General features: G+C 43.8%; 1 protein-coding gene across 1 annotated transcript in view; it reads left to right on the forward strand.

Moving 5' to 3' along the window:
• The first annotated feature begins 387 nt into the window (after positions 1–387).
• LOC111954766 (voltage-gated delayed rectifier potassium channel KCNH8-like) overlaps positions 388–27,741 on the forward strand; it is a 127,898-nt gene continuing 100,544 nt past the window's right edge. Inside the window, 1 exon segment of the mRNA XM_070435994.1 lies at positions 388–463. Coding sequence (XP_070292095.1) covers positions 388–463 — 76 coding nt within the window.

The raw sequence follows: 27,741 nt of genomic DNA on the forward strand, positions 1-27,741 counted from the left end.
CTTGTCGTTGCACAGTGAGAAATGATGATCATGGCAATCCAACGACATAATAATGGACCGCTGACGGAAGGACCGCTGACGGAAAGCCCGTCCCCGCGTCTGGCTTTGTCGCTGGCATCCCCGAGTAGCTGTTACCTGAATTGCACCTGCAGGCGTCACATCCACTTGTCACACACATACACACATACACACATACGGTTCGAGCGAGCGCGCATCTCACACACACACTCACTCTCCACTCGATTGCAATCGGTTTTCACCAATTTACCACAGACGACTCCTTGATCTCTTGGCGGATCAGTGTTAACGGACGCGCCTCATACATTCGGTCGGCTCACACCTTTACCTCCGTGACTTTGATGGGGACTTGGGCAACAGGGAGAGAAAATGCCTGTGATGAAAGGATTACTTGCGCCTCAGAACACGTTTCTAGACACCATAGCCACACGGTTTGACGGCACACGTAAGTTTGTTCTCTTTCTATTTGAGTACCTTAAGCTATGGGCCGTCAGTTAGGCTATTCGTTCTGTCTCAACACGTTTTTTTGCACCTGCTTTCTAATAAGCAATTAGATTGATGGAAATTGATAAATCAATTGGTGGGATGATGCCTTTTAGGCATAATGTGTATTTCCTCCTAAAACAGCCAGTGAAATCAAAACACTGAAGTAAGTGGCTGAAGTTAATGCAGGTGGTAGGATACATTTCGAAAATGATTTATTCTCCTCAAGATGGAATAGCATAGGTTTATTTGCTCTTGGTGCTCAGGGGTATAGGCTATATGTGTGTTGGCTGGGTTACAGGTAGCCCTTTGCTGCAGTCAAATTACTAGTGGCCTCGTGGGTGGAACGTTGTTCATAGTTTCATAATTTAATAATAATAAACATTATTTTAAAAAGCCAGCTGAAAATCTGGTGTTTCTATCGGTTTTGTCATATTTCAGTCTTCTGTGATGTATATAKAGTGTAATATTGAGATGCAAATTCAAAATGTAATACATTTAAACTCTATATCTGACATGGTACAGGCGTCTTCTTTTTTAAACCCATAACCATGTGCGTGAGGTGTAGCCTATACTTTGGTTTCAAAGTAGATTTGTTTAAGATTAGCAAGAAACTGCAGTAAAAGGTTATAACAATACTTGGCACAGTAAGATTTTTTGAGACTCTTTATWATATGGGGCAGCAGGTAGCCTAGTGGCTAGAGCGTTTGGCAGGATCGAATCCCTGAGCTGACAAGGTCAAAATCTGTCATTCTGCCCCTGAACAAGGCAGTTAACCCACTGTTCCTCGGTACGCCGTCATTGTAATTAAGAATGTGTTCTTAACTGCCTTGCCAAGTTAAATAAATATGATGGTCAACGGGCGTAGCACTATTGACAGAAAAGTTCAGCACRACGGACAGCGATTCACCCTCACGACGGGTTCCGCTTTGACGCGCGCCACTCAAGCTCTACTTAACAACAATCCTACCAGGCTACACCAAACCTCAAGAATAGTCTACTCTGTAAGCAAGTTTACAAATATCCTTGTGCCATTATTACACACTACCAATAGTTCCTAGTCCTTACATGAAAGCAGTTTGAAAGTTTTTTCAGACGACATATTCAAGACAAACACATTCAGTGAAATGAACATTTATTATTTCCGCTCTCTGACCGCCAAGTCTCGCGGTGAGAACAATATTCCCCGCYCGGCACTGACAGTAGCAGTTGCATCTATCAAAATGAATTGTTCGGCGGCACCATTACAGCAGGTGGGTCCGCTTCCCAAGGCAGAGGCACACGCGGGCGTCTTTCAAACGACTGCTTTTTCTCATTCTTTCCGCCTCAGTCCTGACAAAACACCAATTTCCAGTGGTGATATAACCGACCTTTGTTTCTGAGAAGTTTGCTATTTTAGAAATTTGAAGTGCATTTTAATGTTGCTCGTTCTACTACATTTACTCCAACATTAAGCSGCTTTGTGCTGCATCTGGACCAGAATATGCCTGTTTCTCCTCTCTTGCTAACTCCTTGTGGAATTGTCATGCCATTTCATATTCACCTTGACAATGCTGATGGAGTAAGCAAGGGCACAAACAGATCTGGGACCAGGCTAGGCCAGAAATACTGCAGAGAACTGTTTGTGAATCTTTAACTGGTCACAGAAAGGTGTAGCCATTACTAACTAGCAGGTTTAGGCCTATGTTGTTGGCACATGTATTGTTATTTCATTTGTCTCAGCATTGCTCATTTCACATCATTCTTGGGCAACAAGTCACCGTAACAATAACACTCATTCTTAACTGATTTACAATATTCTTCAGTGCCCCACTTTGGCTTACTGTAATTGGTCGAAACCAGACAGGCCTATATCGGTAGCATGGATGGAACATCCTGTATCCCACTGCTTAAATTGGTTATGACTGCCATGACATCACCACGGACTAACACTAGTCCATACTGCTTTATTCCAGACCTCATAAACAAATAGCCGTAAGATTGAGTGTCCCACCATGTTGTTTCAGAGGGACAGCAGGTAGCTATGTCTATTTCCCAAATCACACCCTATTCCCTTTGTGGTGGACTACTTTTGAACAAGTAGTGCACTATAAAGAATTGAGGCTTAACCAGCTACACTACAGCACCCCAATGAGTACACCACTGTCCTTGAGCTGCAACAGCCAGGAACCTGGAATTAACGGGGGTTGGAACTGGACAAGGAAACCAAATGGAAGCAGTGGAGCCTGAGCAGACAAATTGGGTCTGGTGGCTGGTGCCCTGGTCTGACCAGATGGCCAGAGGGGAAAACTTAAAACTGGCCTGGTTCAGGGGCTGATGGCGATGGGCCCTCTGCTCTGACTGCATAGTACTGTGGCCCCAGAAGCACAGGAAGAGGGAAGAGCTGTCGACTGGCTGACAACATTGTTTGGATTGTCCCCTACAGAGATTCCCTCACTGAAAATAATGGACTCGCCCGTGTAATGACACGTGGCAGGACCGGTGTCCCCTACTAAGTCTCCTCAGACTGCACATGCAACCGGTGTCCCCTACTAAGTCTCATCAGACTGTACATGCAACTGCTTTACACCTGAGCCTGCTGAAGATAATTAGTAAAACATTTTTGTTTTCATGTCAAGACTTCCAGTAGACGCTAATGGATCAAACTTAGTTTGTTGATTTTGAGACAAAAACGTCCTGACTGAGGATCTGACATAACCACACGTATATGTGTGTCTGTGTGTATGTCTGTGTCTGTGTGTATGTCTATGTTTGTGTATGTGTGTCTGTGTGTGTGTGTGTGTGTGTGTCTGTGTCTGTGTATGTGCGTGCATGCATGTGTGCATGTGTCAAAATGTGAACCAGGGTGATGTTGAAAAGGCCATCTCACAAATAGAGCCCTCTCCTGTGTACTAGTGCATGTCCTGCTGGTACACCATAAAACAATATCACCTATCATGTGACATCATCAGAAATCCATGTTTTGGATATGTTCTGTAATACCAGTTACAAGTCCTTACTCACTTTTACAATGTAGAATACACTCACATTCGGGCATATAGCTTACACATTGGAGAGACTGTACAACAGGCCCACACAATGTGTAGTGTACAGTATTACTCTAACTTTACATTTCACTTCAATGGTTGGTGGTCCTGTATGTCTCCTTGGGGAGAGCATGGTGCTTGCCCCACCAGTATAGTGGGGTTGATTTCTGGGGCCATATGTTTAATGTCTGCACTCATGACTGTAAGTCGCTTCGGATGAAAGCGTCTGCTAAGTGGTATATATATTATATTATTATATATTAGTGGGTAACATTGGAAATAGTTCATTGCCCAAACTCCCAGTAGAATGCTCTATAATATTTCCCATAGTACCCCTCTGTCACGACCATTCTGCAGATTGCTGTTTTCCCCCTCAGCGCCACGAGCACCTTCACCACCAGCCAGGTAATTACATTTACGTACTGACACACTTTTTCTGAGAGAGGTGTGTGTGTATGTGTGTCGGCTGTGGTATGGCTGCAGAGCCTGTGTGTGTCTGTACCTGTATGTGTATGATCATTTGTGTGTGTGTGTCTATGAGTATGATCATTTGTGTGTGTGTGTCTGTCTGTGTCTATGTGTGTGTGTGTCTTTGTGTGTGTTTGTGTTTATGTGTGTGTCTGTGTGTGTGTATGTCTATGTGTGTGTATGTCTATGTGTGTGTGTGTGTTACGAGAGAAGAGCAGACGAGTCCCATCCAGTGATTAACTTTTCTTTAAAGAAGCGTCTATAATTGAGCCATTGAAAGTTTCGCCGAGGGATTGCGATGATTAGAGTTGGATGTTAATGAGTGTTTAAAGCTGGCTCAGGTCTGGCTCAGGTCTGGCTCAGGTCTCAGCCACAACAGAGGGAACTGTTACGTAAATAGAGATCACAGTGGTTCACCTCTCTGTGAAGAGAAACAGTGGTTCACCTCTCTGTGAAGGGAAACAGTGATTCACCTCTCTGTGAAGCGGAACAGTGATTCACACCTCTGTGAAGGGAAKCAGTGATTCACCTCTCTGTGAAGGGGAACAGTGATTCACCTCTCTGTGAAGGGGAACAGTGATTCACCTCTCTGTGAAGGGGAACAGTGATTCACCTCTCTGTGAAGGGAAAACAGTGATTCAGCTCTCTGTGAAAACAACCTTTAAAACAATCTTCTCAGGGGTATTCTCCAACTTAATGTGATTAGCTGGACCCAAGTTGCACATTGAAAAACTATAAATGAACTTCTTACATGGTTATGTCACATTATTACATGTTTAATCCTTTATTTATATGAAAGAGACCTAGAATGGTGACGACACAGGGGACTGAGGGCAGTTGCCGTAAGAGGGTAAAAGAAGGCTGTTAAAGGGACAATCAGCAGTTGCTACATCATTTTTAAAACTAATTAATTATATATACCCATTGATTTTGGAAGAATATACTGTAACTTATAAATCCCTCATGAGCTAAGTTCAACTGTCGTACCCCATCAAAACCAAAAATATTAGCTTGTTTTACTAAACAAAGAAAATGTAAACATACATGTTTCAAACTATAATGTTGATATCCTGGATGGTCAATCCTTGCATCCATAGCTCTGTCTATGAATTTGAGCCCCATCCCTCAGCTTTTTACTGAACCAGGGGTGGGGAGGCTGCTTTGTTATTGTCTCTACTGCTGAATGGTGCTTTAAGGAGACTAAATATGATGTCAGCACACAACCATTGGCCTCACTCTAAGGTCACAACGCAGTATAGCAACCAAAACATTTAGTCGGGGAGACTCCTCTGTTTCTTCTAGAAAACGTCAGCAGTTCCATAGAAATGTGGCTTCTTCCTGGAGTTCCAAAGTCCTGTCTGTCGTCGATGACATTCCACCTCGGTAACGGACTGTTGAAAACGATCACCTAGCAGTGTTTCACTTACGCAAGTCTGGGCCGAGACCCAGTTTTTACATTTAATTAATTGTTCGAGAGAGAAAGAGAGAGAGAGGAGGGAGATTGAGAAAGAGAGAGAGAAAAATAGAGAATGGGGAAAGAGAGGGAGAGAATGGATTTGAAAGAGGGAGAAGGGATTTGATAGGTAGTGAGAGAGGGAAGTACTGTAGAGACAGAGAGGAAGTGAGAGGGGAGAGAGGTAATCGAGAATGAGAGGAGCGAGAGTGTGTATGTGAGAAGAGAGAGGAGAGAGAGAGAGAAGAGAGAGAGAGAGAGAGAGAGAGAGAGAGAGAGAGAGAGAGAGGAAGAGAGAGAGAGTGAGAGTGTGTATGTTTAGAGCAGAGAGAGAGAGAGAGAGGGAGAGGAAGAGAAGTGACCCCTTACAAATGACAGAAATTTATCAAACGTAATGAGTCCAGTAATGTTTCTAGTGGTATGAGCCAATGGGATTTGATGATAGAGAGCTAAGGAAAGCTACAGTATGATTAAAGCTGAGGGGTTGTCTAATGATTTGCACTCTTCAATTACTCAGTGTGAGAGGATGGTAGTTAAAAAGGGCTTTGTGTATGCTTTCATGTAAGTCAGTGTGTAAGTCAGTGTGTGTACGTGCGTACGTGAGTGAATAAGCTACCCTCCAGACTGTCTGTACTAAGATTGATTACCCTGATTTATGCTTATAAAACCAAATTGATGTTGTTCTCTAGGTCTCGTAATATTGACCCAGAGGACCTGTGTATTTGCACAGTGAAGGCAACCCAAACTGAGCAAGTTCCCCATGATAAGTACTTGGGTATTTGGATTGACGATAAGCTGTCTTTTAAAACACACAAAAAAGCAGAGAATTAAGATGGTTTTCTTTTATAGAAATAAATCCTGCCTCACTTTGGAAAGTAGAAGGAAGATTGTTCAAGCAACGCTTCTCCCAGTGCTTGACTATGGTGCTATAATCTACACGCATGTGTCAGCCTCTGTTTTAAAACCTTTAGATTCAGTCTATCACTGAGCACTGGGTTTTATCACTGGGGACAATGTTCATACACATCACTGCATTTTGTATAGTTCTGTTGGCTGAGAGTCTCTGACTACCAGAAGGGCCAACCAGTGGTTACTTTTTGTGWATAAAGCGGTTCTTCAGAGACTCCCCCACTACCTCAGCTCACATATTAACTGGAGATACAGCAATGTTCAGATCCGCTCTCTGGACTGGCTGGTTCTGCAGGTCCTGTGGGTCTCCACTGAGCTTGGGAAAAAATGCTTTTAGCTGTTATGCCCCCAGCTCGTGGAATAGGCTTCAGGCCACCTTGAAGCTGGACTCACTCGTCTCCAATGGAAAGTGTAGATCCATTTTGAGGAAGATAATATGTTGTGTTCATTTTGATGAATCTTGCTGTGTGTATTGTATTGTGTTGATGTTGCTATGTTGCTTTATGTTGTATTGAATTGTGTGTTCATGTTCACAGGGATCCATGTCTAAATAAAAGTTCAAAATAAATAATAATAATAATTATCATTGATTATCATTATCATTGATTACCCTGGAGTGTAATAGGCCTAACTGTTATTTCTGTTTGACTGTAGTATTGTCACTTTGGTTTGACTGTAGTATGTAACCTTGGTTACCTTAGTTGGATTGTAACCTTAATTGCTTTGTTTGATTTTGACGAGATGGACACTGCCTCCCACCAGAAGTCATGTGACCTGTCTTTTGTATACGCTCAGATGGATGGAGGGAAGCCTCCAGAAACTCTCCTCCTCCTCTAACTCCATTCGTTCTCCTTCTCAGTTCCTCTCCTGCTCCACCTCTCCACCTATCCCGTCATCTCACCCCTTCCTCTCTCTCTCTCTCTCTCTCTCTCTCTCTCTCTCTCTCTCTCTCTCTCTCTCTCTCTCTCTCTCTCTCTCTCCGTCTCTCTCTCTCTCCATCTCTCCATTGCTTCCCCACACTTGTTCAGCTCACAAATCACAAGAATTCTGTTAATAGCTCAGGTGTTGCCGTTCAGAATGGGAAAGGGGTGTCGCGGAGGGGTGTATGTGTATGTTCATGGGTGTGTGTGTATGTGGGTGTGTGTGTATGTGTGTGTGTGTGTGTATGTGGGTGTGTGTGTATGTGGGTGTGTGTGTATGTGGGTGTGTGTTATAAAACTCAAATCTGGGGCAGAGTGGAGCAAATTTGAGAGCCTAAAGAGAGAGAAGGAAAATATACCTGATGTTGCAGTACCTTGTTCAGAGGACTAAAGGGAGAGAGGTAAAATATACCTGATGTTGCAGTTTGTAACTCCAAGTTCCCCTGTTGCCTGACCCACCTAGAAGACAGAGAGACAGAGAGACCAGAGAACAGAGAGACAGGAGACAGAGGACAGGAAAGAGGAACAGAGAACAGGAACGAGAGACAGAGGCAGAGAACAGAACAGAGAGACAGAGAGACAGAGAGACAGGGACATGACATTGTTTTGTGCGTGTGTTGGGGATCACCTTTTAATACACAGCAGACTGCTTGTTTCTATTCTTCTCTCTAGGAGAAAACTGTCCCTGAGCTCTGGTGTCAGAACGATTTGACTGACCTCTGTCCTACTCTCTTAGGAGTAGGCTTTCCTTTGCAAAATAAATAATTGTCAACATACACTGACTACAAAACATTAAGAACACCTGCTTCTTCCGTGACATAGACTGACCAGGGGAATCCAGGTGATCCAGCTAGGATCCAGCTAGGATCCTTATTGGTGTCACTGTTTAAATCCACTTCAATCAGTGTAGGCGAAGGGGAGCAGACAGGTTAAAGAAGGATTTTTAAGCCTTGAGACAAGTGAATGGGCAAGACAAAATATTTAAGTGTCTTTGAACGGAGTACGGTAGTGTGGAGTATGGAAGAAGGTGTGATATGGAAGTAAGGTGTGTGAAGATGGTAAGAGTGAGTATGGAAGAAGTGGGTATGGAATAGGTGGAGTATGGAAATAGGTGGAGTATGGTAGTAGGCGGAGTATGGATTAGCTGGAGTAGGAAGAAGGTGGAGTAGGTATTAGCTGGAGTATGGAAGAAGGTGGAGTATGGAAGGGTGGAGTATGGAAGAAGGTGGAGTATGGAAGAAGGTGGAGTATGGAAGAAGGTGGATGGTAGTAGGCGAGTATGGTAGTAGCGGAGGTATGGTATTAGCTGGAGTATGAAGAAGGGAGTATGGTATTAGCTGGAGTATGGAAGAAGGTGGATATGGAAGAAGGTGGAGTATGGAAGAAGGTGGGAGTATGGAAGAAGGGGAGGAGAAGAAGGTGGAGTATGGAAGTTGGAGTATGGAAGAAGGTGGATATGGAAGGAAGGTGGAGTATGGAAGAAGGTGGAAGTATGGAAGTGAGGTGGAGTATGGTAGTAGTGGAGTATGGAAGAAGTGAGTAGGAAGAAGGTGGAGTTGTATAGTGGATAGGAAGAAGGTGAGTATGGAGAGTGGAGTATGGAGTAGTGGAGTAGAAGAAGTGGAGTATGGTAGTAGGTGGAGTATGTAGTAGCTGGAGTATGGAGAAGGTGGAGTATGGTAGTAGGTGGAGTATGAGTAGTGGGAGTATGGTAGTAGGTGGAGTATGGAAGAAGGTGAGTATGGAAGAAAGTGTTCATAATGTTTGATTACTCGTGTATAAACATCATTAAGGTGTAGGACATCACTGTATTACAGGGAACATAACAGGTCTATTTTGTTCCAGAGAAGTAGGTAATTGTTCCCTCTTTGGCGCAGACATTAGCCTAACGTTAGCTAGCTATCAAGCTAGACAAGTTTCCTTAGCAGCTTGTACAAAACCAAGCCCTTACAGCTAGGACCACGGATTGTTCCGGGAGTGTGACTGTTGAATCCTGCTATTTGTTGCTGCTTCCATCTGCCTGACCTGCCTGTGACCTGCCCTCGTGACCTGCCCTGTGACTGCCCTGTGACCTGCCCTGTGACCTGCCCTGTGACCTGCCCTGTGACCTGCCATGTCTGGAACTCCAAGGAGTAACAATATAGCCTACTTGGCTACCATGACAAAGACCAAAGCCGGTGGGAGTACCATTGAGGACAGTGTGGTACCAGGGTCACCTCGGTGAGTTTAAACAGGAGAACAGCAAGATGACAGCAATCAAAGTCAATGAGAGAGGACATTAGTTCTGTATGTGAATCCATGATAACAATGACGGAGAAATCAGATTATCTTGAGGGACAATCAAAGCAGAACAACATTGTTGTGGACGGAATTGCAGAATCTCCACATGAGCCCTGGACAGAGTCTAAGGACAAAGTGAGGGAAATGATCTTGGAGAAACTGAAGATGGAGCACAGGAAGATTGAGGTGGAGTACGCCCACAGGACTGTAAAACCCACCACTGGACTAGGTGATAGGCCCAGGTCGATAGTGGTCAAGTTCCTGAGGTTCAAGGACAAGATAGCTGTTCTGGAAAGAGCCAAGAGATTGAGAGGAACAAACAGCTTCCTTAACCAGGACTATTCTGAAGCTGTGCGCCAGAAAAGGAAAGAACTTAACCCAACCATGAAATCTGCCAGTGCGCTTGTGGACATTGGTTACGTATGCTATGACAGGCTCATTGTACACCCTCCCTCCCAAAAGCCTGGAAGGGATGACAGAGCCAAGCCTGTGGGTTCATAGCTTCAACCCCGCAGCACACACACACACTTACACACACCAACTGATTGATGGACTGCTGAATAATGTTTTGTTGTTGTTGTGTTTTGCTTTGTTTGCTCTTTTCCATGTTATGTCTGTCTCTGATCAGCTACCCAGGAAAGGGCTACAAATAGCCCATATTAATATATGTAGCCTTAGAAATAAAGTTCATGAATAACTTGCTAACATCAGGTAACATTCATATATTAGCCATTTCTGAGATTCACTGACAGTACCAGTCAAAAGTTTGGACACACCTACTCATTCCAGGGTTTATCTTTATTTTTACTATACATTCTACATTGTTTGAGCCAATCATTTGTGTTGTGACATGGTAGGGGTGGTATACAGAAGATATCCCTATTTGGCAAAAGACGAAGTCCATATTATGGCAAGAACAGCTCAAATAAGCAAAGAGAGCCCATCATTACTTTAAGACATGAAGGTCAGTCAATCCGGAAAATTTCAAGAACTGAAAGTTTCTTCAAGTGCAGTCGCAAAAACCATCAAGTGCTATGATGAAACTGGCTCTTGTGAGGAGCGCCACAGGAAAGGAAGACCCAGAGTTACCGCTGCTGCAGAGGATAAGTTCATTAGAACAACTGCACCTCAGATTGCAGCCCAAATAAATGCTTCACAGAGTTCAAGTAACAGACACATCTCAACATCAACAGTTCAGAGGAGACTGCATGAATCAGGCCTTTATGGTCGAATTGCTGCAAAGAAACCACTACTAAAGGACACCAATAAGAAGAAGAGACTTGCTTGGGCCAAGAAACACGAGCAATGGACATTAGACAACTTGTAAGTCGCTCTGGATAAGAGCGTCTGCTAAATGACTTAAATGTAAATGTAAATTAGACCGGTGGAAATATGTCCTTTGGTCTGAGTCCCAATTTGAGATGTTTGGTTCCAACTGCAGTGTCTTTGTGAGACGCAGAGTAGGTGAACGGATGATCTCTGCATGTGTGGTTCCCAGCGTGAAGCATGGAGGAGGAGGTGTGATGGTGTGGGGGTGCTTTGCTGGTGACACTGATTTATTTAGAATCCAAGGCACACTTAACCAGCATGGCTACCACAGCATTCTGCAGCGATACGCCATCCCATCTGGTTTGCGCTTAGTGGTACTATCATTTGTTTTTCAACAGGACAATGACCCAACACACCTCCAGGCAGTGTAAAGGCTATTTGACCAAGAAGGAGCGTGATGGAGTGCTGCATCAGATGACCTGGCCTCCACAATCACCCGACCTCAACCCAATTGAGATGGTTTGGGATGATTGGACTGCAGAGTGAAGGAAAAGTGCTCACCATATGTGGGAACTCCTTCAACCTGGTTGAGAGAATGACAAGAGTGTGCAAAGCTGTCATCAAGGCAAAGGGTTGCTACTTTGAAGAATATAAAATCTAAAATATATTTGGATTTCATTAACACTTTTTAGGTTACTACATCATTCCATGTGTGTTATTTCACACATGTTTTATTCTACAGTGTAGAAAATAGTAAAAATATAGAAAGACCCTTGAGTGAGTAGGTGTGTCCAAACTTTTGACTGGTACTGTAGATAATTCCTTTGATGATATAGCCGTAGCAATACAAGGAAATAACATCTAAAGAAGTTACAGGAATGCCTATGGTGGAGGTGTTGCTGTATATTTTCAGAGCTTTATCTCTGTAATGCTTAGAGAAGATCTCATGTCAAGTGTTATTGAAGGGTTGGGGTTGCAGGTTCACTCGCCTTATCGAAAGCCTATTATTTTAGGGTGTTGCTATAGGCCACCAAGTGCTAACAGTCAGTATCTAGATAATGTGTGTGAAATCCTTGATATTGCACAGTATGTGATGTAAACAGAGAGGTCTACTTTCTTAGGGACCTGAATATTGACTGGTTTTCATCAATCTATCTGCTCAAGAGGAAGCTTCTCACTGTAACCGGTGCTTGTAATCTGGTTCAGGTTATTAATCAACCTACCAGGGTGTTTACGAACACTACAGGAACTATATACTCCACATGTATTGATCACATTTTTACTAATACTGTAGAACTTTGTTATGAAGCTGGATCTGTACCCATTGATGCAGTGATCAGAATATAGCAGCTTTATCCAGGAAAGCCAAGGTTCCAAAATCTGGGCCTAAAATAGTATATAAGAGATTCATTCAAAATATTTAGCTGTGACTCATGTGGATGATGTTAAGAAATATTTGTTGGTCTGATGTGATTAATAAGGAGCATCCAGACGCTGCACTTGTATTGTTGAAAGAGATGGGGTGAAAGGAGTGGCTAATAATGAAAGGAGTGGCTATACAACCAAGTTTCCAACTTGGAATTCCGAATTGGAAGACTGTTCAAAAACATTTTTCCCAGTTGGATCTCATTTTTCCCCCGAGTACCCAGTTGTCTTGAACCCATTAAACTCGGAAGTCTGAGATTTCCGAGTTCCAAGTTCCCAGATGTTTTGAACACGGGATTAGTGTCAGCAGAGGGAGGGAGAGAGCAGCAGAGGGTCCGCCACTCACGGTCCCTGCTCTCTCTTTCCTTTCCTCTGGTGAGACTGACCAGAGAGAGGGGACACCGTTTTCTACCTGATGGTGAAACTCGAGATGCACCGCATCTGTCTCACACACAAATTCATGTCGTTCCTATGACCAGAGAAAGTGAAATGTTGCTTGATATTAAAATAGACATGACGTGCTGCTAATAATAAGCCTACTTGGCTACTCATTCATTGCAGCTGCAGCGCAAGTGGAAGTAGGGAAAACACTTTTTATAAACACTTTTTATGTTTTGTAATACTGTTGACTAAACAGTGTTGACAGTGCTGAATAAAAACTTAGGCATAAACTCACTCATAAAAACAGCAGCTCTTTGCTGTATTCTTTGACAGTCTCTGGTCGTGGTTTTAAATATTATGAAATCTCACGTAGGCTAGTATCAATCTTTGCTGTGGCCGGGGTCATGGAAGCTGTAGGCAAGGTGATTTGAGCTATCCAATTCACCAGCACAGTAGGCACAATCGATTTAGGCGCAGATCTCCCGGTACACCAGGTATGCAGAGTTGGTCTTTTCAGACTAATTAAATGGTTCAAAATGGGAACACTTTGCCTACTTGGTGCGCAGGGCTTCTGAATCAAGTGCACCTACCGCCTTTATCATTGTCGTTTCTACAGAAATGTTTGGTGATGAACTAGGAATGCCTTGAACCCCCCTGTCTCCCACAGAAACTATCCCTCTGGCACTCTAGTATGGGAAGACTGAAACCTCTTTGTTCCAGAGACTCTTGCCGCCAAAACGTTTTTCTCCACGAGAATGAACTTTGGAACAATATTCATAACATAGGAATGTTAAGAATGGTCCATGGGGATCTGAAGAATAATCATGTCATATTTTTTATTATTTTGTGATGTCATTAAGGATGGCATAATGAAGTAACTGTAACTCTGAAAGTGTACGCATTCTATTTATCAACTTTACATTTAAATGTTGTATAAAATATATGATTAAATATGAGAATACTTTTGTGAAGATAGCAATGTGATTTTGGCCTTCTAGATGAGACAATTAATTTTCATATAAACTTGTGCCCAGTCAGTAAACCCGCCCAATTAAGCACAGGCATTGTGTCGGTGTGATGGAACGCCCCCTTTTTACCCGAGGATAGAAGCCTTGGTAACGAATTTGACATTAGACCAAAACATGCCGGGTTGCTGCTGGTGTGTAAAGTGGTTGGGAGCCTGAACCTGAATAATCAACCTTGAGACCCCTACGAGACCAAGCAGACGGAATGTGTAAGCAGGGATGTCACAAATGGTTAAAACTACAAGACCAGACAGCGTGGAGCGGTGGCTACACGTTACAAAATGGTTAGAAACTCTGAAACTCTCAACACGAGTGAAGAAGCTAAAGACTAGACCAGAACATTCGCGGTCTGCAGCTGTGCTTGTAAAAGTGGTCCTAGAACTTTGATTAAAGACACAAGGTGGGAAGGAAGAATCCCTCCCAGACAAACGTTGGTACATCTGAAGTATCTATTCTAACGAACACTCCAAGACCAGCCGAGTCTCACACCGAAGTGGGATAGGACACTCAAACCATTTTTGAGAAAGTGGTTCAACAGTGAGACAACGATTAAGGACAGCTACGCGTGAATATATATTGCATTTCTTATCTGAATGAGCGGTGGTTCATGTGCAAAGTATTACTATTCCTCTGAGCGTAGGTTCCAAATGTATCCAAGTGTTGTCTCTCCTCCTTCTCCATATGTGTAACAAGCCGTCATATCTTGTCAGTCCACTAGGGACTTTTATCTCATGTAAGTGTGTAGGTATATCCTGTGTTATTATTTAGTTAGTAAATAAATGATTAAATCAATTTGTGTAGTACTGAATATTCAGATGGGCTAGGGTTCTTGCGGATCCAAGGATTATGCGACATTCAGAATGAGACTGATGAGGTAATGATTAATAAGTGACTGTTATTGATGTAAGAGATATCTATATAGCTTTAGAGTTTAAGTCGGGAGATAGTAACTAGTTAAACAACTTTCCCCCGGTGCACCAAATTCCTAATGAGTTAATTGTTACATGATTAATTTAACTGAGTAACAATTAAACATAGTTGGTTTGATTTGATTCAATCGCGATGACCGGTTGGTGACCACTGATATAAAGAATGATAGAAAACTTTGAAATACTTTAATTAAAAATATGTGTAGAAAACAAATTCAACTCCATCTTTTATTGAATCAGATGGCTTATTCAACACAAAACCATTTGATGTTGCCAATTATTTTAATGATAACCTCATTTGCAAAGTGGGCAAACATAGGCAGGAAATGCCAACAACAAGCTGTGAACCATCGTATTCATGCATATAAATAATGAAAGAAAAGCATTGTAAGTTAGAGTTTTGTAAAGTTAGTGTGGGAGAGGTGGAAAAATTATTGTTATCGATCAAAAATGCCTAATCTCCTGCCATTGACAACAATGGAAAGCTACTGAGGATGGTCGCTGCCTATATAGCCACTCCTATCTGTCATATCTTTAATCTGAGCCTTGAGGGAAGCCAAAGTCATTCCGCTACCCAAGAATGATATAGTGGCCTTTACTGGTTCTAACAGCTGACCTATCAGCTTGCTGCCAGGTCTTAGCAAACGGTTGGAAAAAATAGTGTTTGACCAAACACAATTATTTTTCTCTGTAAACAAATGAACAACAGACTTTCAGCATGCTTACAGAGAAGGGTACGCAAGATGTACTGCACAAGATGTACTGTATGACACAAATTACTGATGATTGGTTGAAATAAATTAAGAAGAAAAAGATTGTGGGAGCTGTACTGTTAGATTTCAGTGCAGTCTTTGATATTATTGACCATAACTTATTGTTGAAAAAACTTACAGTACCAGTCCAAGATTTGGACACACTTACTCTTTCAAGGGTTTTTCTTTATTTTTACTATTTTCTACATTATTGAATAATAGTGAAGGCATCAAAACTATGAAATTACACATATGGAATCATGTAGTAACCAAAAACAGTGTTAAACAAATCAAAATATATTTTATATTTGAGATTCTTCAAAGTAGTCACCCTTTGCCTTGATGACAGCTTTGCACACTCTTGGCATTCTCTCAGCCAGCTTCATGAGAAATGCTTTTCCAACAGTCTTGAAGGAGTTCCCACATATGCTGAGCACTTGTTGGCTGCTTTTCCTTCACGCTGCGGTCCAACTCATCCCAAACCATCTCAATTGGGCTGAGGTCGGGGGATTGTAGAGACCAGGTCATCTGATGCAGCCCTCCATCACTCGCCCTTACACAGCCTGCAGGTGTTTTGGGTCATTGTCCTGTTGAAAACAAATGACAGGTCCACTAAGTGCAAACCAAATGGGATGGCGTATCGCTGCAGAATGCTGTGGTAGCCATGCTGGTTAAGTGTGCCTAGAATTGTAAATATATCACAGACAGTGTCATCAGCAAAGCACCCGCCCACCATCACCACTCGACCATTCATCTTTTCGAAACTGTTTCAGTTCAGCAATATTCTTGGGATGTCTGATGTGAACTGCTCTCTTGAGGTCATGCCACAGCATCTCAATCGGGTTGAGGTCAAGACTCTGACTGGACCACTCCAGAAGGCGTATTTTCTTCTGTTGAAGCCATTCTGTTGTTGATTTACTTCTATGTTTTGGGTTGTTGTCCTGTTGCATCACCCAACTTCTGTTGATCTTCAATTGGCGGACAGATAGCCTAACATTCTCCAGCAAAATGTCTTGATAAACTTGGGAATTCATTTTTCCGTCGATGATAGCAAGCTGTCCAGGCCCTGAGGCAGCAAAGCAGCCCCAAACCATGATGCTCCCTCCACCATACTTTACAGTCAGGATTTTTTAAATATTTTTGATGTTGGTGTGCTGTGCCTTTTTTTCTCCACACATAGTGTTGTGTGTTCCTTCTAAACAACTCAACTGTAGATTCATCTGTCCTCAGAATATTTTGCCAGTAGCGCTGTGGAACATCCAGGTGCACTTTTGCAAACTTCAGACGTGCAGCAATGTTTTTTTGGGCAGCAGTGGCTTCTTCCGTGGTGTCCTCCCATGAACACCATTCTTGTTTAATGTTTTATGTATCGTAGACTGAGAGGTTAGCATGTTCCAGAGATTTCTATAAGTCTTTAGCTGACACTCTAGGATTCTTCTTAACCTCATTGAGCATTCTGTGCTGTGCTCTTGCAGTCATCTTTGCAGAACGGCCACTCCTAGGGAGAGTAGCAACAGTGCTGAACTTTCTCCATTTATAGACAATTTGTCTTAAAGTGAACTGATGAACATTAAGGCTTTTAGAGATACTTTTGTAACCCTTTCCATCTTTATGCAAGTCAACAAGTATAAGGGCACAAGGCGAGACACAGATGCAGACACAGGAGGCAGATGGTTTGAGTCTTTGATATTTATTAATCATCCAAAAGGGGTAGGCAAGAGAATGGTCATTGACAGGCAAAATGTCAAAAGCAGTTCAGAGTCCAGGAGGTACAGAGTGGCAGGCAGGCTCGAGGTCAGGGCAGGCAGAATGGTCAGGCAGGCGGGTACAGAGTCCAGGAGGTACAGAGTGGCAGGCAGGCTCGAGGTCAGCAGGCAGAATGGTCAGGCAGTGGGTACAGAGTCCAGAAACAGGCAAGGGTCAAAAACCGGAGGACTAGCAAAAGAGAATAGAAAAGGCAGGCACACAGAAAACTACGCTGGTTGACTTGGAACATACAAGACGAAACTGGCACAGACAGACAGAAAACACAGGTTTAAATACCAGGGGATAATGGGGAAGATGGGTGACTCCTGGAGGGGGTGGAGACAAGCACAAGGACAGGTGGAACAGATCAGGGTGTGACAACAAGTCAATGTTTAGGTCTTCTGAGATCTCTTTTGTTCGAGGGCATGGTTCACATCAGGCAATGCTTCTTGTGAATAGCAGACTCAATTTTGTGAGTGTTTTTTTATAGGGCAAGGCAGCTCTAACCAACATCTCCAAGCTCGTCTCATTGATTAGACTCCAGGTTAGCTGACTCCTGACTCCAATTAGCTTTTGGAGAAGTCATTAGCCTAGGGGTTCACATACTTTTTTCAACCTACACTGTGAATGTTTAAATGATGTATTCAATATAGCCAAGAAAAATACAATAATTTGTGTGTTATTAGTTTAAGTACACTATGTGTGTCTATTGTTGTGACTTAGATGAAGATCCGATCAAATTTGATGACCAATTTATGCAGAAATCCAAGTAATTTGTGCGGCAGGTAGCCTAGTGGTTAGAGCGTTTGGCCAGTGACCGACAGGTTGCTAGATCGAATCCTCGATCTGACAAGATAAAAATCTGTCTCTCTGCCCCTGAACAAGGCAGTTAGCCCACTGTTCCTAGGCTGTCATTGTAAATAAGAATTTGTTCTTAACTGACTTGCCTAGTTAAATAAAAAATTCCAATGTGTTCACATACTTTTTCTTACTTATTTGCTATAATGACAGACTAATCTATTGTTTTATTGAAACATGTTTACGTGCCAACAAATTAGTTTAAATGATACACCAACTCCCTGCGTCATCTATTTTAGCAGTAAGACTGAAGCTAGTTTATCCAAATACATTTAATGAATACCACAATAAATTAATCAAGAAGTTGAAGTCAACAGTTTCTGATGCAGCTGGAATCATTTAGTCATAAAAAAATATTATATAAAACACCATTATATACACATGGACAACAGTTAGCGTTTTAGTGTTTTAGTGTTTTTTACACTCAAGAGTCAATAATAGAGCATTGAGATGGGCTGTTAGCAAAGATGGGAAAGGTTTGAGGGGGGCTTGACTTGTAAACAGTGTAGTCATTAATTGTTCTGTATGAGCACCTAAAGTTGTACTGTTGAGTAGACAAGCACTGCCAACAATGGAGGGATTAGGCTAGAAGAGAAAACTAGCAGCCCCTTTCCCCATGCCAAATATCTGACTGCAAGGGTGTGAAAAGTTCGAGGAGCACTTGTTTTGTAGACAGTTTAGTGTATTGGTGATTTAGTTTTTGTTTTAAGATGGCATTGTGCTTTTCTAAATACCTCTGGCTGTCCTGGCTTGTTTCACAGTCAGATGATGTGGAGCTTCAGCTTATTCTAGGCTGAACGCTTCCATCCAATGGGTGTACAGGCTCTGTACTACTAACCTTCACACACAATACCCTCCCCCAACAATCACCAGTCAGTGACCCACACCATCTCCAATTTAGACTTCAAGCCATGCATAAACAACCAATACAGAGAAAACTACAGTAGAAGTTGTAGCCTACTTGTAAACACACCCACTATAACAACAAGACATGGACCATGTTTATGCCTAGCTCCAGTATATTTATTTGCTCATCATGGAGTCATGGAAAGATTTAGTAGATTTTAGCACGGTTTTAGAGTGTTACTTACACTAGTTCCTGGTGCTGAGCTTGATTTTGATGCCTTTGCAGATGTTGATAAGATCGGACTCTAAATAGAACACAGTCACGTTAGCCTCTGTGGTAGTTAGTTAGCTAGCTAACAGTTGGATAATGTAACCTAACGAAGCTAGCGTTAGCTTGAAAAGTTATACATCACATCACCAGATAGCAGCTGCCTAATTACATTGATATGCTTTGGAATGTCCAGCCAGCGTATTATGAAAGCTAGCTAGCTAGATATTGATTTAGATAAACAAATGAAAACTATCACAGACTACAAAGGGATGCACAGCCATGAGCTGCCCAGTGACACGAGCCTACCAGACGAGCTAAATCACTTCTATGCTCACTTCGAGGCAAGCAACACTGAGGCATGCATGAGAGCATCAGCTGTTCCGGACGACTGTGTAATCACGCTCTCCGTAGTCGATGTGAGTAAGACCTTTAAACAGGTAAACATATACAAGGCTGCGGGGCCAGACGGATTACCAGGACGTGTGCTCCGGGCATGTGCTGACCAACTGGCAGGTGTCTTCACTGACATTTTCAACATGTCCCTGATTGAGTCTGTAATACCAACATGTTTCAAGCAGACCACCATAGTCCCTGTGCCCAAGAACACAAAGGCAACCTGCCTAAATGACTACAGACCCGTAGCACTCACGTCCGTAGCCATGAAGTGCTTTGAAAGGTTGGTAATGGCTCACATCAACACCATTATCCCAGAAACCCTAGATCCACTCCAATTTGCATACTGCCCAAACAGATCCACAGATGATGCAATCTCTATTGTAATCCACACTGCCCTTTCCCACCTGGACAAAAGGAACACTTATGTGAGAATGCTATTCATTGACTACTGCTCAGCGTTCAACACCGTAGTACTCTCAAAGCTCATCACTAAGCTAAGGATTCTGGGACTAAACACCTCTCTTCGCAACTGGATCCTGAACTTCCTGACGGGCCGCCCCCAGGTGGTGAGGGTAGGTAGCAACACATCTGCCACGCTGATCCTCAACACTGGAGCTCCCCAGGGGTGTGTGCTCAGTCCCCTCCTGTACGCCCTGTTCACCCATGACTGCATGGCCAAGCACAACTCCAACACCATCATTAAGTTTGCAGACGACACAACAGTGGTAGGCCTGATCACCGACAACGACGAGACAGCCTATAGGGAGGAGGTCAGAGACCTGGCCGGGTGGTGCCAGAATAACAATCTATCCCTCAACGTAACCAAGACTAAGGAGATGATTGTGGACTACAGGAAAAGAGGACCGAGCACGCCCCCATTCTCATCCACGGGGCTGCAGTGGAGCAGGTTGAGAGCTTCAAGTTCCTTGGTGTTCACATCAACAACAAACTAGAATGGTCCAAACACACCAAGACAGTCATGAAGAGGGCATGACAAAGCCTATTCCCCCTCAGGAAACTAAAAAGATTTGGCATGGATCCTCAGATCCTCAAAAGGTTCTACAGCTGCAACATCGAGAGCATCCTGACTGGTTGCATCACTGCCTGGTACGGCAATTGCTCAGCCTCTGACCGCAAGGCACTACAGAGGGTAGTACGTACGGCCCAGTACATCACTGGGGCTAAGCTGCCTGCCATCCAGGACCTCTATACCAGGCAGTGTCAGAGGAAGGCCATAAAAATTGTCAAAGACCCCAGCCACCCAAGTCATAGACTGTTCTCTCTACTACCACATGGCAAGCGGTACCGGAGTGCCAAGTCTAGGACAAAAAGGCTTCTCAACAGTTTTTACCCCCAAGCCATAAGACTCCTGAACAGGTAATCAAATGGCTACCCGGACTATTTGCATTGTGTGCCCCCCCCCCAACCCCCCTTTTTATGCTGCTGCTACTCTCTGTTTATCATATATGCATAGTCACTTTAACTATACATACACGGGACCACACTATACTTGTGGTCCCGTGTGGCTCAGTTGGTAGAGCATGGCACTTGCAACGCCAGGGTTGTGGGTTCATTCCCCACGGGGGGACCAGGATGAATATGTATGAACTTTCCAATTTGTAAGTCGCTCTGGATAAGAGCGTCTGCTAAATGACTTAAATGTAATGTAAATGTACATACTACCTCAATTGGGCCGACCAACCAGTGCTCCCGCACATTGGCTAACCGGGTTATCTGCATTGTGTCCCACCCGCCAACCCCTCTTTTACGCTACTGCTACTCTCTGTTCATCATATATGCATAGTCACTTTAATAACCATATGTACATGTACATACTGCCTCAATCAGCCTGACTAACCGGTGCCTGTATGTAGCCTCACTACTTTTATAGCCTCGCTACTGTATATAGCCTGTCTTTTTACTGTTGTTTTATTTCTTTACCWACCTATTGTTCACCTAATACCTTTTTTGCACTATTGGTTAGAGCCTGTAAGTAAGCATTTCACTGTAAGGTCTACACCTGTTGTATTCAGCGCACGTGACAAATAAACTTTGATTTGATTTGATTTGATGTAGTTCGCTAGCTAGCTAGCTAGTTAGCTAGGTAACTTGACTTATTTTCTGCTGTGCTGATGTTGGCTGATCGGATAGCTCCCTCTTTGAAGTGAAGGGGAAAATTGATAGAATAGCATCACTTTTCAACATTCAACGACATGACAACCCCATCAGTTAAAACTTCAGTTCCATTTAAAAATCCTCTGGCTGAAAGTGATGGTTACAAAGACAGACATTCTGATATTTCTCACCTCCACGGGGCAGTCCTGAAATCGCTATGAATGCTGGGTATTGTGGTTTGCTTACAACCACAATACCCAGCATTCAAAGCGAGGGAGCACCCCCCTATCCACAAACAGCAGAGGGAGCACCCCCCTATCCACATAGATGGAACAGTAGTGGAGAAGGTGGAAAGTTTTAAGTTCCTCTGTGTACACATCACGGACAAACTGAAATGGTCCACCCACACAGACAGCGTGGTGAAGAAGGCGCAACAGCGCCTCTTCAACCTCAGGAGGCTGAAGAAATTTGGCTTGTCACCTAAAACCCTCACAAACCCCTACAGATGCATAATCGAGAGCATCCTGTCGGGCTGTATCACCACCTGGTACGGCAACTGCACCGCCCTCAACAGCAAGGCTCTCCAGAGGGTGGTGCGGTCTGCACAACACATGACCGGGGGCAAACTACCTGCCCTCCAGGACACCTACAGCACCCGATGTCACAGGAAGGCCATAAAGATCATCAAGGCCAACAACCACCCGAGCCACTGCCTGTTCACCCCACTACCATCCAGAAGGCGAGGTCAGTACAGGTGCATCAAAGCTGGGACCGAGAGACTGAAAACAGCTTCTATCTCAAGGCCATCAGGCTGTTAAACAGTCATCACTAACATAGAAAGGCTGCTGCCAACATACAGACTCAAATCACTGGCTACTTTAATAAATTGATTTAATAATGGTATCACTAGTCACTTTAAATAATGCCACTTTAATAATGTTTACATGTCCTACATTACTCATCTCATATGTATATACTGTATTTTACACCATCTAGCTGTCCCTCAGACCATCACGGTCACCTAATCATCCCCAGCTTACAATTGGCTCATTCATCCCCCTCCTCTCCCCTGTAACTATTCCCCAGGTCGTTGCTGTAAATGAGAACGTGTTCTCAGTCAACTTACCTGGTAAAATAACGGTAAAATAAAAAATATTGCCTGTGCCGCACTGCCATCGCGCATCCATATATTTAAATGTTCATATTCTTATTCCATCTCCTTACATTGTGTGTATAAGGTAGTCTCTGTGAATTTGTTAGATTACTTGTTAGATATTACTGCACTGTCAGACTAGAAGCACAAGCATTTCACTACACTCGCATTAACATCTGCTAACCATGTGTATGTGACCAACAAAATGTAATTTGATTTGATTTGATTTGTCGCTGGACCGTTTCTACCGGTGAGATGCAGACACTTTTGTATTTGCGTGTAGTGAGAAAATTCAAAATTTTATTTAATTTTATTTTAATTTAATCTTTATTTAACTAGGCAAGTCAGTTAAGAACAAAATCTTATTTACAATGACGGCCTACCAAAAGGCAAAAGGCCTCCTGCGGGGACAGGGGCATGGGATAAATACTTAAAAAAAAATATATATATAAATATAGGATAAAACACACATCACAACAGGAGAGACACAACACTACATAAAAAGAGACCTAAGACAACAACATAACAAGGCAGCAAAACATGACAACACAGCATGATAGCAACACAACATGACAACAACATGGTAGCAACACAGCATGATAGCAACACAACATAAAAACAACATGGTAGCAACACAACATGGTAGCAACACAAAAACATGGTACAAACATTATTGGGCAAAGTCAACAGCACAAAGGTCAAGAAGGTAGAGACAACAATACATCACACAAAGCAGCCACAACTGTCAGTAAGAGTGTCCGTGATTCAGTCTTTGAATGAAGAGATTTAGATAAAACTGTCCAGTTTGAGGGTTTGTTGCAGCTCGTTCCAGTCGCTAGCTGCAGCGAACTGAAAAGAGGAGCGACCCAGGGATGTGTGTGCTTTGGGGACCTTTAACAGAATGTGACTGGCAGAACGGGTGTTGTATGTGGAGGATGAGGGCTGCAGTAGATATCTAAGATAGGGGGGAGTGAGGCCTAAGAGGGTTTTATAAATAAGCATCAACCAGTGGGTCTTGCGATGGGTATACAGAGATGACCAGTTTACAGAGGAGTATAGAGCACAGTGATGTTTCCTATAAGGAGCATTGGTGGCAAATCTGATGGCCGAATGGTAAACATGGGTAGGATGGTCATCTGAATCAGGGTTAGTTTGGCAGCTGGGGTGAAAGAGGAGTGATTATGATAGAGGAAACCAAGTCTAGATTTAACTTTAAGCCTGCAGCTTTTTGATCATTTGTATGACACACTGTTAAATGTTAGTAACATATTAATGGACATACAATATTTATAACAAAAGTATGTGGACACCCCTACAAATGAGTGGATTCGGCTATTTCAGCCCCACCCCATTGCTGACAGGTGTATAAAATAGAGCACACAGCCATGCAATCTTCATAGCCTAGAACATTGGCAGTAGAATGGCCTTACTGAAGAGCTCAGTAACTTTCAACATGGCACTGTCATAGGATGCCACCTTTCCAACATCTCAGTTTGTCAAATTCCTGTCCTGCCCGGTCAACTGTAAGTGCTGTTATTGTGAAGTGGAAATGTCTAGGAGCAATAACTGCTCAGGCACGAATTGGCAGGCACACACAGACTTACAAATAGGACAGCCGAGTGCTGAAGCACGTGGCGTGTAAAAATGGTCTGTCCTCGGTTGCAACACCTACTCGAGTTCCAAACTGCCTCTTGGAAGCACGTCAACACAAGAACTGTTCGTAGGGAGGTTCATGAAATGGGTTTCCACTGGCCGAGCCAGCTGCAGGAAAAGCCTAAGATCAACTGCGCAATGCCAAGCTCGGCTAGAGTGGTGTACAAGCTCACCGCCATTGGGACTCTGGAGCAGTATAAATGCGTTCTCTGGCGTGATGAATCCTTCACATCCATAGATTCTCCCTCTCCCCTTCTTCCTCCCCTCTCCCTCCCTCTCTTCTCCCTCTCTCCATCGACCTTTTCCTCTCTTTTCTCTTCCCTCCTCTGTCCTCTCCCCAGCTCCCTCTCCCCCTCCCCTTTCTATCCCCTGTACCTCCTCCCCTCTTCCTCCCCTCTCCCTCCCTCTCTCTCCTCTCTCCATCGACCTCTTCCCTCTCTTCCTCCTCTCCCTTCCTCCCTCCCTTCCTCCCTCTCCCTCTTCCTCCTCTCCTTCTCCCCCACCCCTCTCCCCTTCCCTTCTCTTTATTCCGCCTCCCTCCCTCCCTCCTCCTCCTCCTCCCTCTTACTCTTCCCTCCTCTCTCCTTCTCAAACTCCTCCCAACATCATATATATGAGGGACCTCTCATGCAGCTGCAGATAGAGTTGATGATCTTATGGGTGGTTGCATGCGGAGCAAATAAGAGCAGAAGAATAGAAAGAAAATGTAATACAACCCTATATTTTCCTGTTTGTTTAATTTTCACCTTTATACACACTATTTGCACATTGTTACAACCCACTGTAAAAAAGCCATCAATCATAACATTTGAAATGATAAGCATTTTAGCACTGTTTTGTGAGTATGCATTTACTAGCTTCAATTTCTGATTGTTTAATATTCCCTTGTTTTCCTGCTCGTATTTCTTATGCTATTTGGCAATGTAAATCATTATCTCTTTCCTTATACAATCAAAGCCCTTTTCAATTGAATTGAATGGATTGAGACGAGGAAGTGGAGTGTAGAGAGCGGTGTTAGAGGGACAGGTAGACGTAGAGAATGGAGAGCGGTGAGGAGAAGTGTTAGAGGATGAAATAGAGAGGAGTGTAATGGGAGGGAAGAGTTGCAGATGTAGAGAAATGGAGAGAGTTGATTGCGAGGAAGTGCTTAAGGAGAGAGAAATGGAGAGGATGTTGATATGGAGTTAGAGTTAAGTAAGAAATGGAAAGGAGAGTTTGATATGAGGGAAGCGTTAGAGAGGAGGGAGATGGGTTAGTAGAGAATGGAGAGGAGTGTTGATGGAGGGAAGGTTAGAGTACGAGAAATGGCGAGGAGTGTTGATGGAGGGAAGGTTAGATGTGAGAAATGGAGAGGAGTGTTGATGAGGGGAAGGTTAGAGTAGAGAAAATGAGAGGAGATGTTGATGGAGGGAAGGTTAGAGGAGAGAAATGGAGAGGAGTTGTTGAATGGAGGGAAGGTAGAGAGAGAATGGAGAGGAGTGTTGATGGAGGGAAGGTTAGAGTAGAGAAAATGGAGAGGAGGTTGATGGAGGGAAGGTTAGAGTAGAGACATGGAGAGGATGTTGCTACGGGGGGAGGTGTGAGTGAAGAAATGGAGAGGAGTGTTGATGGAGGGATGGTTAGAGGTAGAGAAATGAGGAGCAGGAGTGTTGATGGAGGGAAGGTTAAGGAGAAAATGGAGAGGAAGTGTTGATGAGGGAAGTGTATGAGTAGAGACATGGAGAGGGTGTTGATGAGGGAAGGTTAGAGAGAGAAATGGAGAGGAGTGTTAATGGAGGGAAGGAGGTTAGAGGAGGAGAATCAGTGTGGGGTGATAGATGGTGTGAATGTGTGAGGTTAGGGTTGAGATTAGCAAAATGAGTTGCTTATGATTATTCAAAAGTGTCTGCAACCCCCACTGCCCCAAATCAGTCCCATGCCTGGATTCAATCTGGGCCATTAGAGTACCAGCCACATCCAGATGGGGACACCTGTGTGTGTGTGTGTGTGTGTGTGGTGTGTGGTGTGTGTGTGTGTGTGTGTGTGTGTGTGTGTGGTGTGTGTGTGTGTGTGTGTTGTTGTGTGTGTGTGTGTGTGTGTGTGTGTGTGTGTGTGTGTGTGTGAGAGAGCAGAAGAGAGAGAGCAGAGAGAGAGAGAGAGAGAGAGAGAGAGAGAGAGAGAGAGAGAGAGAGAGAGAGAGAGAGCAGGCAGAGTTCAAGCAAAAACAATTTTGGCAGTGTGATATGCAGACCAGTGCTTCCAACGCAGTAAATACATACTGTAGCTCCGTAGTGGTGTAGGCTACACAGGCACTCAGTCACAAACAACGCAACTCACGCACTGCATCACAAACGCACAAACACACACACACACCACACACACACACACACACACACACACACACACACACACCACACACACAACACACACACCACACACACACACACACACCACCACACACACACACCACACACACACACAACACACACACACCACACACACCACACAAACCAACACACACACACACTTGGGTGAACCTCTTAAGGCTAAGCATCAGCCTCTCCACCTCTCAGAGGGTGCTATGGAACAGGCAGGACGTGAGGAAGAGGAGTTACGGAATGTCTGTCTCTGGTTCCTCTCAGATGTCTGGTCCTCCTGAGTGTCTGGAGCAGTTTGTGTGTGAATGTGTGTGTGTGGTCTGGTAACAGCCTGCAGATAGAAGTCCCAAGGCCATACTGGTGTCTGCCTTAATGCAGAAACAGCGATCAACCCGCACATTTTGCTGTGCAAATAAAACATTATCTAAGATCTCCTCCGCTTCCGACTGGAGAATATCTTCAGTGAGTTAGAGAGGAATGGAGACAGAGAGAACTCTCTGTCAATAAGGAATTATGAAACGGAACGTTTGCATTTCTCCCGTTGAGGGAACATTGTGGTTTAAAACAGAGATTACTGTTGTTTCCTTTGGCAATGGTTGACACGAGACATAAAACAATTACATAATCATTCGTCAGTGGGAAAAGAGATTATCCCTGGCACCACACCTTCCACCCTCACACCCTCTCCTCACCCACACAGCCTCCCCTCCCCACCCCTCGCCCTGCCCTCACCCTCCACAGCCTCACACCTCCTCTCCTCACCCACACAGCCTCCTCCCCCCACCTCCTCCCTCACCTCACACCCTCACACCTCCTCTCCTCACCCACACAGCTCTCCCCACACCCTCTTCCCTCACCCTCACAACCCTCCTCTCCTCACCACACGCCTCCTCCCCACACCCTCTTCCCTCACCCTCACCCTCACCCTCACACCATCCTCCCCTCACCCGCACAGCCTCCTCCCCAGCTACCCGATCTCTTGGTTGTGGTGTTGTTTTTTGTGTCTCT

This window comes from Salvelinus sp. IW2-2015, linkage group LG30 (genome assembly GCF_002910315.2).
Source record: "Salvelinus sp. IW2-2015 linkage group LG30, ASM291031v2, whole genome shotgun sequence".
NCBI lineage: Eukaryota > Metazoa > Chordata > Actinopteri > Salmoniformes > Salmonidae > Salvelinus > Salvelinus sp. IW2-2015.